Source organism: Neophocaena asiaeorientalis, unplaced genomic scaffold (genome assembly GCF_003031525.2).
Source record: "Neophocaena asiaeorientalis asiaeorientalis breed wild unplaced genomic scaffold, Neophocaena_asiaeorientalis_V1.1 scaffold147, whole genome shotgun sequence".
Classification (NCBI taxonomy): Eukaryota; Metazoa; Chordata; class Mammalia; order Artiodactyla; family Phocoenidae; genus Neophocaena; species Neophocaena asiaeorientalis.
Window position 1 is genome coordinate 3,944,652 of NW_020173758.1, and position 16,050 is coordinate 3,960,701.

The 16,050-nt window shown below is 38.0% G+C and overlaps 1 protein-coding gene across 2 annotated transcripts in view; it reads right to left on the reverse strand.

Moving 5' to 3' along the window:
- Positions 1-7,968, reverse strand: part of DPYD (dihydropyrimidine dehydrogenase) — a 793,614-nt gene extending 785,646 nt beyond the window's left edge. For both annotated transcript variants that reach the window (XM_024751225.1, XM_024751226.1), the window contains exon 1: positions 7,826-7,968. In XM_024751225.1, coding sequence (XP_024606993.1) covers positions 7,826-7,864 — 39 coding nt within the window. In that variant the 5' untranslated portion in view covers positions 7,865-7,968. The remainder of the gene's footprint in view (positions 1-7,825) is intronic.
- Positions 7,969-16,050: the final 8,082 nt, after the last annotated feature.

Here is a 16,050-nt window from a genome sequence, read left to right on the forward strand (position 1 = left end):
ATTGAATGACTTTTTCTTCTTTGAATTACCAAGGATTTCAAACTTTTCACCAGCACTCCCCAAAATCTGTCATGGAAGAACATTTGGAAGAAGATTCCCAAAGCTTTGAGGACACTGTGGTGCAAAGAGTCAGAGAAAGGTAACTTGAATTTCTGTGGGGCTGGGAATCCACTATCTGTACTCTAGTTTCCATTGACAGTTATCAATCAAAAAGCACATTGGAGAAACTGATTCCTTTCTGGAATCTCTGGTCTTAATTCCTAGTTAAATACAGCATCACTCTACAGACACACAAAAATATGAATTTATTAATTCCAGATCACCCTCACAGAACTCCAGCCATATAAAGAAGGATCGGACTTTTTCTGTGTGCTCAGGAGAGATTTAGACTTAACTCATTCATTTGATTAAAAAAGAAAAGGAAGCAAGCAAGCATGAAGAAAGTTTAAAAATCAGGTGAATAAGTATATCAAATCCTTATAGCTGGTATAAATGGTGCACTTAATCCTACCTAGCACGTAAAGTACAGTAGCTCTACACCACTACCTTGCATTTCCTTAATATGATCACCCAGCAGGTCACGTTTCCAAACGATTTCACCATTGCCATATTGTATCACAAACCATCCGTAAAAGACTGATCAATAGCAAACTCATTGAGGAATCAGCAAACTCTTCACAGTGGTTGAATGATTTCCACAAGGTCAGACAGCAAGGGATCTCACTTACGGAGCAAAAATATCCCCAGGCTTGGCCCCTATCCCAGGATACTTATTTTAATTAACATATAGTAAATACACATTATCTTCTATTGTTATGCTGAAGATTTCCTCATGGCCTTTAATTAAACATACTAACATTTCTGAAGTTTTAACATGCTACTATGGTCAATTTTTAATATCATTCAAAGGATTTCACAAAGACTAAACAAACAGATCTACTTAGATGAGTCAATCTTGAGTAGGTAAAACAAGTTGAAAACTGGAGGATGAAGTTTTGGGAGAGAGGTGAAGGTGGGGAAGGGCATGGGGAGGATCAGCAGAGAGTGGTAGGTAATAAAATACTGGGGGAGGGAGAAGTACAGTCAGGCTCCATCCTTGAGCACCATCTGTATAAATCAGGCCTGGAGTTGACATGTAATTTTGTGTGGGTCCCCTGAGAAGTGGCCCTCAGGGCTTCATTATTGATGAAGAGATTTTTCTTCAAAGTGGCCTAGCCAGGAGTGCCTCAAGGGGACATTCATAAGCACTCATAATATCAATTTCCAAGCACCTGGGAGGTAGGGACACGGATTGTCTCTTTAATTATTATGATAGAGGTAGAAGATAGTGAGAATGCTATTACACAACCAAGCCGAAATCCTCAAAGAAATTAAATTACCATAACCTAGTATACAAAGTTTATTATCTGAGTCATCCTTTAGAAAGGGCACACTTTACCTTTTCCTGGTGCAAAATAGGTTATCTCCAATTCCCTCCTTCCTAGGAAATCAAAAAGTTATAAATACAAATATAGTGTGTGCAGGGATGCTTAGAAGTCCAGAAAGAAACTCTCTTTGAAGCTAATATGCTCACTTAGAGAAACTATAAGTTTAGTCCAGTTTACACAAAGAGATACGGAGTTGGACACTTTTTCTTAAAATAATTGTATAGGGATTTCTTTTCAGAAAAGGATAACACCAATCCCTTCTACATATCATTGAGAATGCCAAGAAACCATTTTCACCAATGCTTGGGCCTGATCTAGTCACAAAAACACTCAGAAAAACACCAAAAAAATCAATCCATATGTACACTGCAGTAAAACAGCAAGGGTTACAAGGTAGGAGAACAGTCAATGCTGAATCTGAATCTTATTCCCCAGAGATTTAGATGTGGCTAATCCTATATAGACAAAGCCTGTGCCACATACTTCCTTTGAATCTCCTGCAGCTTACACTAGAGGGTTGGTAATACAGTGGGTATTAAAAGTATTTTTTAAATAGAAATAAAACTCAAAATGAAGAGGGTCTCTTTAATTTGACCTGAATTTTAAAAACTCCCCCATCTCACTGGTAATACTGACCAAAAGAATTCAGGAATTTTCTCATAAGTCATGTCTGCAAAATTTTTTCATCTGTAATAAGCCTCACTCATAATTCTTTTAACTTCATTAACTCTCCCTTTCTTCACATATTTTAACAGCTTTTGATACCACTAGTTAATTCTTGGAGTTGAACAACATTCTAGCCAAATGACATTTACATAACACAGATGATATATGCAATAATAATATTTACAATAACTACTACCATTCAAAAAGCACATATTTTAAGTGACAGATGCTGTCTAAGGCACTATATGTACATGACTCTAATTAATCCTTATTTATTTAAAGTTAATAAATTAAATCCTTAATTTATTGCATGAAATAAATTAAGATTAAAACCAACTGACAGAGGAAGAAATGACTGATAGTCCAGGAAACAACCTGACCACAATCACACAAATAAAAAAATAATAGTGTCAGGATCTGAACCCAGGACAGTTTTAACACAATTTTTGTTTGTTTGTTTGTTTTGGTTTATTTTTCAAACTAACCATGAAATGAAGCTTGATTTTGTGAAATACAAAATAAAAATTTTTATACAAAAATAATGAGTTCCTAACATCAATATATAGATAAGTGTGGTGAAGAGTCTGAAAGAAGTTATATGTTGAGTTAAATACAGATGTTTCCTATCTACTAGTACAACATTCTAATTAAAAGCAATGGAAGCAGTAATAATTATAAACCACAGGAAAGACATAATCCTATTAAGAGTTATCAGTAGTATAATTGGCTCCAGGATATCTGTGAACACCCACATTATTGATGTTTGAGGCCAAAAAATACCTTCTGTCTTAACATGGAGGATTAAGAGCAAATGAAGTCCAGAAGGCAAACACGTCACATTTGAATATCAAAATCCTGATTACAGATAAATTTATAACCTTAGAATGCCTTATTAAATATTTTTTAATTAAGGCAGGACATGAATGACACAGAACTTTCCTTACAGTTTTAAGGACTGAAGATTTCTTCCTCCTATATATCATTGTGTCCATTTAGCTAAGAGGCAGAAAAGCAAATTGGCCAATTCTACTTTTCAATCTCTCTGGCCACACTGAAGCCTAGACTATATCAAATCTCTTACAGTTCCTTTGTCACATTATTTCATGACAATTTTTTTTAGTCTCATTGTCTTCAATTTTAGTGTTTCTAATTTTCTGACTTAACTTTATGCTAATTACTAGAATTCTCCCACAGTGACCACACATGTTTACCGTATTGGAAGGTCTGTTTTTCAGCTCTTGTGTTGTTGCTTGTTTATATACAGAGTTTGGTAAAATGCTGTATTCCAACAGTTTAGGAAAGATATGATTGCTTAATGATCATCCAGTTATCTCAGCATTCTGACTAGAGATCTTCTTGGTATTCTTACTAATTCCTTACTGTAAATGTAGAGCTTTCCAAAACTGGGTTTTCCTTCTAGAATGTAAGAAAGGAGACTATTGAATTTTAGCACATTTTAACAATTAAGCAATCAGTCAACACTATCTGCTATGATTAAGATTAAGCAGATCCAATCTAAAAATCTCCCTAGTGATAGATTCATCATTAGTCATTAATCTCACAGTTTTTAATTAAACCACTGAAACTAGCCATCTACTTCATGCGTAGGAGGTAAAATTCTTTTTAAAACTGTAATGAAATACATACATAACCATCCTCAACTACAGGAATGTGTAGTACCTTAAAACTACAAGGAGCTATCATTGGAATAACTCTCCAAATTTGGAGTAACTTTCCAAATCACATAATCAGACACATTTCTACCACCCAGCTAAATTCCTTAGAAAGGAGAAATACTTTAAAATAAAATTAAGTATTGTCCACGGGACAGCTTAAAATAAGGAGAACAAGCACATTTTTAACAACTCAAACTCACAAAACAAATTTAAAAAAAAATTTTTTTTAATGCTTTAAAAGCCTTGGCAAGTCAAGATAGCATTCCCAGAGATTTGTGGTGCCCAATCAATAAAAGGAAGGAGACAAAAATGGATGCAGTAAAAAACATTTAAGTTTAAATAAATAAATAAATAACCCATAACTCCTGCAAAGTTGAATCCTTATTCTCTCCTTCGGGATCTATGCACCTCCTCCCTCCCCAGGGGCAAAAGCAGTTATGGTAAAGGGCATTCTGAAATATCTTTTGCCATCTCTACCAATTCATAAGCCTGTTTTCAAAATTCTCCTGAAAATTTACTTTCTCCAAGTTGTTTCCATTATACTGCCATTTCCCAAAGCCATCGTTTTATTATCTTATTTTCTTAATTAACACAGAAAATTCTAGATTATCTTCTCAAATGAATAGAAGTCACAGTATCGGTAATTCAGAAACCATTTCTATTTAACTCTAAAAGCATTATGATTTTGTGGACATTGGACTAAAATCATTTTTTTATTCAACATAAATTTGAAATGAGTTTATAACCCCTTATGAATCATTAACTGATAATTCTAAGAATAGACCTTTACTTGGGATTGTGGAAACAGTAAAGGGGTGGACAGCAATTTAGTTCAGCTATAAATACTTACCAAAATTACTAATATCCAAAGAATTAATTAAAAGCTCACTGTACCTGCATACATTTTCACTCTGCTATACTTTTACAGTAAATTCTCAATTACCCATGTCAGTGGAGGGGAACAAGACATTGAACAAAAGTGAACTCTTCCAAAATCATTCTTACTTGCTTTTAAAAGTGCAGATATTGACAACAGACCAGTTGTCAGTTCAAACTAAATGAATTATTGTGAAGGTATTGTTGAGGTCAGGGAAAGTGATCAATGTCTGATATTCACCTTTCTTAAAACCTTCTCAGGAGAATTTGTATTTGAAAGTCAGTCTTGACAAAATTTAGCTAAATCCAAAAAGTAAGCCCACAAAGCAAAATAGCTTTTAAAAGTATATAGCTACCATTAATGAACTTTAAAATAGTAGTTATTTCACAGGCAGTGATTTTCCTAAGATATTTGTTCTATATTTTTATTTTTTAACGTTTTGTCCTTTTCCTAACAAGATGTGAAGTTGTGACATTTATTTATTAATTTTACATCTTGTCTATATCTTGTCTATTTTATATCTTGTTTATTATCTTGTCTATGATTATTTTCCTTACTTAGCAGATTGTGCAGATGTGACACAGAGAAGCTAGGTAACCCAAACAACGTCACCTATCTAAAAAGGGGTAGACATAGACCTCAACCACAGGCAGTTTGCTCCAGATCCCAGGCCCTGAACCACATTAATAGGTCTGGAAAAATGTCTGACTTCTCATACATCTGCTACCATTACTACAATTACAATAATTTTTAGTATATGAGCTAGATTCTATTGCCTAGTATCTATTACCTACTAATGCATCCTTGCTATGCCTATCTGCCGGCCCAGGGATATTTCAGTTTTGGAGTCTGGTGACCTTCTGACTGTTTTTTATGCTCCCAACCCTTCAAACCCTGATGCACTATTGGATTGAGGCTAGACATATGGAGTGAGCACACAAAACAACTTTGTAAGCCTCAGTAACTTTTTTCCCCAGAAACAAAAATATTTCTTGGCTGCTTCACTGAAACCTGAGGTTCTATAGGTAGCTTAAGGAGAAAATTTAGTCACTATTATAGCGGGTTGTCACCATCACCTTCTGTTCTTTTCACATTGATCAACTGAACACTTACTGTTTTATACTGATAATTTTTTTTAAAGATTACATGCTTCTCCACATATTTGAGACAAGGCAATGGTCACAAGCAGAGCAACCTCTAGACAATGATTTTAAAGAATTCATTCAAAAAAGGCAAATCCAATGTATACATTCAAATTTGATAGAAAATTGAGCCTTCATAATTCATTTTGACTCTTCCAAAAAAAAAAAAATGAGCTTTGGTGAGTCAATAGGATCACCTGAGACATCTATGCTTGGATGTGTTCCTCTAAATTTAATGTATTTTTCCTCACTGCATTATATTTTAATGATTAATTTCACACCCTTTCATGGTACTCTAGCTCCTGAATCGTGCATATTACTTTGAGGGAAAAGAAAATTCCCATGCATGATGAAAGATGTTACTGATTAAAGTGTGGTGCATATATGAACTACATAAAAGGTGAAAAAGCTTGAATGCCACTATTCTATATCAAGTAATATTGGGCCAACTAAGCTTAGATTAAGGGGAGTAAATGTGAGGGTTTGACCTTCTTAAATGGTCTTAGTTGAAACAATTCATGAAATTAAGCTGGTCGTTAATGTTTCACTGGCATCTTTTTCCTTAGTGTAATATGGTTATGAACTGATTTCATGGACAACTGCGAAAGAGATAGATAAATTCAAAAGCCAAAAGCCATCTGCCCTCTGACATTCTTATCTCTGAAATCAGTACATCACTACTACCTAATACTGTCAGAAACATACTATTTGACTTAGCTTCAAAAGGCGGGGCGGGGCAGAGGGGGCATTTGGTGAAGTCAAAGTAACAAGGACCAAAAAGGACAATGACATAAGTCAAGTATCTTTTACCCTGTGCATGAATAAACATTGGGTTAAATATATCATATTGATCAATATGAAAAAGTAAACTATCCACAAGAGAAACTACAAGTAAATTAAGTAGACATGTCCACATAATATACTTTGGTTCTTATTACTACAGTGGATTTTTCAAACCAATGTATGGAATCTGGAGAAAACACTATCATCCCCCAAACAGAACACAAAGTTCCTTCAATCACTGACAGAGAGAACACAGAGGCAACACAATGGCAAAAAGCAGCTCTTCTGCAAACAGGTGGTTTTAAAATTTTACTTAAGCCACTGAAAGGACTGAGGAAAGGAAAATTTTTTCATTAAAACATAGGCGTGCACATACACACGTTTTACCAGCATAGGAGACTCAAATTTTAAAAAGCCCCAAACAAAACACAACAAAAAACTACAAAGCAGTTTATTTTAGCTCAAAAGTGCTGAAATTGGGTTAGTACGTCTAAAATCACTGTTTGTTATTATATCTGTCTCATCGCATACATAAAGGTCTTAGGGAGAAGTCAAAGGAAATGGTCATGTTTTTCAGGGAGGACTTTATTCACAGGAAGAAAGATGACATTTTTACAGAAAGAGAGTGCAAGAGAGAGTCAAAAACTGTTGACGAGAGGAAAATACAGTTTATTTTGTATTTCTGAAGGCACTGTATTTTTCATATTTTCAATACCTTATCCCATTCTTCTCTATGTTATTTTCATAAGCAATACTAAGGCTAGCAAGGGCTGCTATAGCTGACACACAGATCTTTATTTCTATACTTTGCAAATATGCATTATTCCGCGACTGGAGGTGGGGCAGCTGACTGGAAGTGTCCGGAAACGCGAAACGCTTACAGGGGCAAAGGGGAAGGTGCGGGATAGACTGCGTGAGAAATGAGCGCTCCTTTGAGAAAATCCATCTCTCTCGAACACTCGTGGTTCTTCAGTCACTGCCACTCAGAGACTTCTTTAACCCCCACTCCGAAGTAAACAGCCAGGTCCCAAGCCAAAGAACACCCCTACCGTCGCGGGCACCCCACTTCCCTCCCTGCCAGCCCACACGGGTCTCTGGCTCCTCGCTCCTCCGCCTCCCCCCAAGGCCTCCCGCGGAGGCAAAGTTTCCCGCCTCTCCCACTTTCCCCGGCCCTGCGGCGGCCGCGGCGGCCTTCCGGGCACCCGCCAGCTGCGTCCCCCTCCCTCCCTAGACGAGCCCGCGCGCAGTCGGTACCTCGATGTCCACCACGTCCTTGCTTAGCACAGAGGCCATGGCGTTGCCCACAGCCTGGAGTCTCCTACAGACGAACCCAACCCGCGTCCTCAGGCTCCAGCCAGAGACCAAAGCAACAGCTTGCCCGAGCGCCTGTGGAAATGGAAAACAGAAGGATCCTTCTGCTCTCGGAAAGAAGGGAGGGGGAGAGCGCTAGCTCTGGGGACTGGCCTTTGCTCTGTAAACTGTTAAAGGCTGAGCTAGGTACGTAGGGGCAAGATGTGATTCAAGGTAAAAACAGTCGGCGCTCTAAGTAACTAATTACTCCTTTTCTCTCCTTCCGCAGGAGCCCTGCAAGGTGCAGAAACATTGTCTCATGGGCAGCTGCATCCTCAGAATTCCTCAGGGATAAGATAGTAGTAAATGTTCCTCCGGCCATCCAACAAATAGGCGGGAGCAGGCAAGGTCAGTGGTCTTCTGAGAATTGACAATCCCTGGGGGCAGGGGCGAAGAGAAAGGGGGCCCGGGATGGAAGTGAGCAAAAATTTCTACAGACAGAAGCTGCAAGTAGCAAGTCCTGTAGGTGGTACAAAATCAAGGTTGTGTTTTTGCAGTGCAGTACGTTCTAATGTCTATTTTAAAAAATTGTTCTAAAATGTGAAGCTCTTTTGAAGAATTGTTCTTTATGTTTTGTTCTAGAGCTTGCTGGGGAGAGGGGAACGATTTCATTTAGAGACAGTCTCAATCCAGAAAATATTCTCCTCATCTTTGAGTGTATCTGTACTCCAGACGTCCCTCCTTTCTCCCTCCATCGTCCTCTCTTCTCCTGTAACTCGTCCTGCTTACTTCTGTTAAGGCTTTTATCACACTTCTTAGTCCTCTTGGCTAGATAATGAGCACCTTGGATTCTAGTATTTCCTCTTTATCATTATTCTTTCAACAAATATTTATTAAACATTTTCATTCATTCAACAGATATTTAGTTAAACATTTTCAATTACCAAACACTGTGTTAGGTGCTCTGCCCATAGTCTTCAAGAAGACACATCAGTCTCATGGAAATTCTACTCAGAGTAAGGAAGTGAGCAAACTAATAGGAGACTGAGATGCCAGCTTGGAAGATTAGAGGACTAGAACAGAATGACTGGGGTGTGAGTGTTCACTATCTTGAGTGGTTGGGAAGACTACTTTAAACAAACCATCAGATTACCGTTCAGAACCTGGATAGAGGCTGGATACATTTTTCTTAAATCTAATAGTATATTAAGAGAAAGTAGAAAGTTACATAGAAACCTTGGACTATTCTTTTTTTTTTTTTTTTTTTTTTTTTTTGTGGTACGCGGGCCTCTCACTGCTGCGGCCCCCACCTCCACGGAGCACAGGCTCCGGACGCGCAGGCCCAGCGGCCATGGCCCACGGGCCCAGCAGCTCCGCGGCATGTGGGATCCTCCCGGACCGGGGCACAAATGCGCGTCCCCCGCATCAGCAGGCGGACTCCCAACCACTGCGCCACCAGGGAAGCCCACCTTGAACTATTCTTGACTCCCCTTTTCTCCCACATTTAATGCATCCCAAGCTCTCAGGATTCAACCTCCTAAATACATCTTGGAACATTTCTTCATTTCTCCTTCTTCACTGCATCCACCAAGATCCAAGCTGCTGGTATTGCAGCTTCTACTCTTACCCCTCTTCCCTCCAGATTGAGCTTTAAAAAGTATCGATTGGCTCATCACACACACACACAGAGCATAAATCTTTCAGTGGTTCCCACTGTATTCAGAATAAAATACAAACCCATAGTGACCTGTGAATAACCTGCTCTTCCCCTCTTCTCCAACCTCACGTAGGGCTACTCTTGCCATGAGTCATTATGTTCCAGCCGCAAAGTAATCTTCCCATTCTCCAACCACTTTTCTCCCTTTACACATGTCCTCCATTCTACTTGTACTTTAGGTTTCAGAGAAACCTTCCCTGACTTATCCCCACCACCAACAAAATTAGACCCACCCTGTCTCTGTTGTTCTCTTTCAGGGCACCCTATTTTTGTCTCCATAGCCCTGTCAGATTTTATTTGCATATTTATTTGAGTGTGATTTGTTTAATATCTGTCTTCTATTTAGAATGTAAGCACCAGGAAGGGAGGGTCCACATCTGGCTTGGTAGCCTACTGAATATTAAGTGTCTAGACCGGGACTGAAACATGGGACCAGGAATACTAGGTGACTGAATGAACTCAGTAAATCCTAAAGTTAGTTTATGCAGTAAGCAATTCATTTTAGAAACTTTAGTTTTACTTTACAGTTTCACTTTACCATATATTCTTCTCAATGTTCCACTTATTCCTGGGAAGTAAAATCATAGTATCTATCAATGGTTTTCTAGTTAAAATGTGTCAAACTAACTACTTTTCTTTTCATGGAGTAAAATTCCAAAGTCTGATTTCCTTCATCATCCTACGACCATACCTTACTCACCACCAAAGTCATCTATATCCTCTTTCTTGGAGATATTTTTTATATATGCATACATATATCATACATACATATACACATATTTAGAAGGATAGAAAGAGATATACACATGTGTGCATTTATCCACATATAATATGTATATAATATGATATATATAATTTTAATATGTATGATTCCTTCTCCAGTTTAACCAGAAAGTTTCAATAGTCAATTTCCTGACCGCCAGAGATATGGATTTATGTGTTGTTTTAGGCTGCACACTAATACAAATCTTATCAGTTAGCAATCCATACTTTAGTTGTCCAAGTTATCCTTAAGAGTTAGACACTATATTTCCATTTTGATTTTATGTGATTATTATTCTCCTAAGCCACCATAGAGGATAAAAGCCCAAAATATGCTGTCTTTCCAAAGGTGAGAGCTTCTTCAGTGATACTCAATAATCAAATAGAAAATTTAAATGTTATTTTACCGTCCTCTCAATCTCACCAAACAGATGTATCCTATTCTGAGATATTTAATTAAGGCATATAATCACATTGCTCACATGCCACACATATACTCCATGATCGGTGATGGAATCTAGTAATATTTTAAAATTCCACATTAAACACAGTTGTACCTGTAAATAATCCAAGTTGTTTAAAGCTTACTGCAAATGCATTCACACTACACTTTTTTAAAGTTGTAAGTTATGATGGCACTTGTCAAGCTGTCCCTCCGTCTAGAAGCACAGTCAAATATCAGGTGTTCCACATTAATTTTTTGTAGGCTTTAGAGGGACAGCATATCAAATAGTGTACAGATTTACCAAAATGCATCTCAGCCTAATAATTTACATTACACAAATGAATATTATTACCATAATCAGAAGGAAGGCTTATGAGTCATCTTTCATTTCTGGAAAGTTATTCAGTACCATGATTTTGGAAACACAATAAAAATTTAGATTTCCATATGCTTTTATTTCCCCTCTTTAGTCTAGAATTAAGCAATTTTTAAAACATTCTTTGGAAGATGATTTTCTTCCAAAAAGTCAGAGCCTTTGATTTAGCATAAAACCTTTTTTCCCCCATCTGATTTTCTAAGGCCAGATTAACTCCTATCCAAACTGACAAAGAGGATAATGACTAAAAATCAATTGGGCTCAAATATATCAAGTATTCCTGCTCAAAAAGATAATAACGTATATATTTGTCCTATTTTATGGAATAAACATGGTATAATTTATTCAGCAGTGTATGCCATGTATCCTATATAAGCCTGCATGTGCACACACATACGCACATGTGGGTACTACATGTATGCATATATATTATGTAATGCCATAAAAATCACAGATAACAAAGAGAAAATATAAATTCCTGTCACAAATTTATTCAATGATTACTTTTTGAATGCTATCGTTTCAGGCCCTGAGATAGGCATTAGTGATACCTCAGTGTATAGTAAAGACAATGTCCTTGTCATCACAAAAATTAAGCCACTAGTTCAAAAACTCATACTGTCACATAGTGATTTTGAGTAAATGATGAATGGGGTTATTATGAGAGTTAAATGACAAAATATGTGATAGTATTTTGTACATTGCAAAACACCATGCAGTGTGACACGTTAAATGTTTAAAGATATGTTCTCCAATGTTCATATTCCAGAAATACACCATTGGGGTATGGTTGACTATGAATGATTTGGGGTAAAATGCAGTGTGAGTTGGAGGTTTATAGACTTAGCCGACTTAAACTAGGGGAAAAATATCCTCTGGAATGAATATTCCCTGAATTTCTGTCATTACCTCGAGGCCTTTTTCTCAGGCTTGTTGCTTCTCTCTCACAATCAAAACTTACCATAATCCCAGCAGCTGGCAGTTAATAGCTGTCTCTTGGTTTTCTTGCTGAGATTTTACTCTTTCATAGTTTCAAGTGTGTTTATATTTGGGATTGAGACAGAACCTTACTGAAATTATTCAGTGTTTCTTTTGGTCAACTGCAGTGGATGTCTGATGTGCCTCACAGGTTCCCACCCTTCCCTGCAAGTTAAGACTAAGGTACTCATTCTCACAGCTGCTGGGCGTGTTGGCAGAAGAGTGACTTTGCTGAGTCACTCCTCTTCGGAAATTGCCCCTGGCTAAAGAGAGCTATTCACTTAAGGGTCATTCCTCTTCCTCGGGTAATGCACATCTAATAACTGATTGATGTGGGACCATAAAGGTTTAGCACTTGCCTAAATTCAAGATATCTTTGAGGGGCCATCCCAACTTCAGAGGTCCCTGGAGGGATAATCTGAGATATTTGTTGGAATTGACAAGAGTTCAACTTCTCCCTCTGTCCATCCTGCTTCATTCTCCACTCCCACAGGTCCTCATCCAGATAGCAATTCCCAATAAATAAACTTCCTGCATGCACATTTCTATCTTAGGTCCACTTCCCAGGGGACCTGAGCTGCATTATCACCACTGTATATTATTTCACTGATAAAATATATTGCATGTAAAATGTACTTAATTATCCACGTGTCTGGACATAAAAAAAATTGACTCACATAATAAAGTCTCATCATTTCTTTCAGTATTCTGAGATATTCCTATATTTGTTCATATATTTATTTATACCACAAATAACTATATGCCTAATACATACTAGGTATAGTAAATAACATTAGAGGTACCATGGTAAGCAAAAAAGAAATGAAGTCTCTGCTTATGCAGCTTGCAGATGAGTTAGAGAGATAAACATTTGTCAAGTAATCACACAAAAATATAGTACTTACTATGAATAACAATATCAAGGAAAATATAGAGAACTGTTATATCAGAAGGACTGGGAAATCAGTGAAGGACAACTTGAGTAAATGACCTTGCTGCTAATTTCTGAAGGACAGTAGAAGTTAAGAAGGCAAAAAAGAAGAGATCAACAGCATTCCAGGCAAGGAAATAATCTCTGCAAAGACTCCAAGAACAGTGGTATCCTAATGGATGGGAAAGAAGGCTCTGATATCTGGAGGTCAGGAAGCTAGGTGGAAAGTGTCCCAGAGCGAGGCAGTAGAAACAAGAATGGACTGTGATGTTTTAGTCTTAGTTTAAGATTTTGAATATTATCCTATAAGAAGTGAGAAGTAATGGAAGTTTTTTAAAGCAGTGGAATGACATGATCAAATATGTATTTTGAAGTATCACTCTGATTGCAGTGTATGTGTAATTGCATATTCATATACTCACTTGGGTAAATATGTGAAAGTCAACCAAGGCAAGTGATTTCTGGGGATGGGCTCAGTCATTTCCTCCACATGTTAGCCTGGCTGATAGTCACCATAGTCATAGAAACCAAAATAGTGAGTTTCCTACCATATATTAATGTCATTGTCATTTATTATTTTCTAATAATTAAAAAGCAGATCTTTTTTTTCTTAATTTTTTAAACTTTTTCTTTTTTAAAATTAATTTATTTTTTGGCTGTGTTGGGTCTTCATTGCTGTGCACAGGCATTCTCTAGTTGCAGTGAGTAGGGGCTGCTCTTCGTTGTGGTGCACGGGCTTCTCATTGCAGTGGCTTCTCTTGTTGTAGAGCATGAGCTCTAAGTGCACGGGCTTCAGTAGTTGTGGCTCACGGGCTTAGTTGCTCCATGGCATGTGGGATCTTCCCAGACCAGGAATCAAACCCGTGTCCCCTGCATTAGCAGGTGGATTTTTAACCACTGCCCCACTAGGGAAGACCCTCTATTTTCTTTTTAATTGAGTTGTATTTGATTTATAATATTATATTAGTTTCAGATGTACAAGACAGTGATTCAAAATTTTTAGAGACTATACTCCATTTGAAGTTATTATAAAATATTGGCTATATTCCATATGCTATATAATATATCTTTGTAGCTTATTTATTTTATACATACTAGTTTGTACTACTTAATCTTCTAAATCGATTTTTCCCCTCCACCTTTCCCTCTCCCCACTGGTAACTACTAGTTTGTTCTGTATATCTTTGAGTCTTTTTCTGTTTTGTTACATTGACTCTGCCCCAGGATCCAGCCCCACTCACCAGCAGGCAAGCACCAGCTTTGGGACACCACAGAACCCATAGCCAGTGATGTCAGGATCCAGCCCCACCCACCAGCAGGCCAACACTAGCCCTGGGAACCCTAACCCTGCAACCACCCACCCCAGAACCTGGTTCTGCTCACCAGTGAGCCAGCACTAGCCCAGGGAACCTGGCCCCCTCCCCGGGCTTCCACAACTTGGCCCCACCAAAGAGTGGCCATCAGCTTCCACACAAAGCAGGGCCTAGCAACCAGCCAGACTGACAGCAGCCACCCACAGCCAACCACAACAGAAGTACCCATGCAGCCAACAGAGGGGGTACCCCTAGAACACATAGCTATAGTGACCAGAGAGAAGGGAGTGCTCTGCTGGGACTCAGAGAACATCTTCATAAAAGGCCACTTTTCCCAGGTCAGGAAGCATAACCAAGCTATCAGATACATAGAGATAAAAACAGCAACTTAGGAAAAATGAAGTGACAAAGGAACAAGATAAAACTCCAGAAGAACTAAGTGAAGTGGAGCTAGATAGGCAGTCTACCAGATAAAGAGTTCAAAATAATTTTTGTGAAAATGGTCAAAGATCTCAGAAGAAGAATGGATGAACAAAGTGAGAAGTCAGAGGTTTATAGCAAAGAGTTAGAAAATATAAAGAAGAACCAAACAGAGGTGAAGAATATAATAATTGAAACGAAAAATACACTACAAGGAATCAACAGTAGATGAAATGATACAGAGCAATGGATCAGTGAGCTGGAGGACAAGAGTAGTGGAAATCACTGAAGCTGAACAAAAAAAAGAAAAAAGAATGAAAAGAAATAAGGACAGTTTACAAGACCTCTAGGACAACATAAAACATAGAAATGTTCACCTTATAGTGGTGCCAGGAGAAGAGAGAGAGAGAAAGGGGCAGAGAACGTATTTGAAGGTATAATAGCTGAAAACTTCCCTAGCCTGGGAATGTAAACAGACATCCAGGTCCAGGAAGCACAGAGAGTCCCAAACAAGATCAACCCAAAGAGGACCACACCAAAGTACATTGTAATTAAAATGGCAAAGCAAAAATTAAAGACAGAGGCTAGATTATTAAAAAGCATCAAGGGAAAAGCAATGAGTTATGTACAAGGGAACTCTCAGAAGGCTATCAGCTGACTTTTCAGCAGAAACTCTGCAGGGCAGAAGGAAGTGGCATGATATATTTAAAGTGATAAAGGGGAAAACCTACAACTAAGAATACTGTACCTGGCAAGGCTTTCTTTCAGATTTGATGGAGAAATCAAAAGTTTTACAGACAAGCAAAAGGAGAAAGAGTTCAGCACCAGCTTTACAAGAAACAGTAAAGAGGGGCTTCCCTGGTGGCGCAGTGGTTGAGAGTCTGCCTGCCGATGCAGGGGACATGGGTTCGTGCCCCAGTCTGGGAAGATCCCACATGCCACGGAGTGGCTGGGCCTGTGAGCCATGGCCGCTGAGCCTGAGCGTCTGGAATCTGGTAAAGGTAGTAAATCCACCACATACAAAGCTAGTAAGAAGATTAAAAGACAAAAGTAATAAAATCATCTATATCTGCAATAGGAAGTTAAGGGATACACAAAACAAAAAGATGTAAAATATGACGTCAAAAACAGTAGTAGTGAGGGGGCGAGGAGTAAAAATGCAGGGTTGTTAAAATGTATTTAAAATGAAGAGATCAGCAACTTAAAACAACTATATATATATATATATATATATATATATATATATA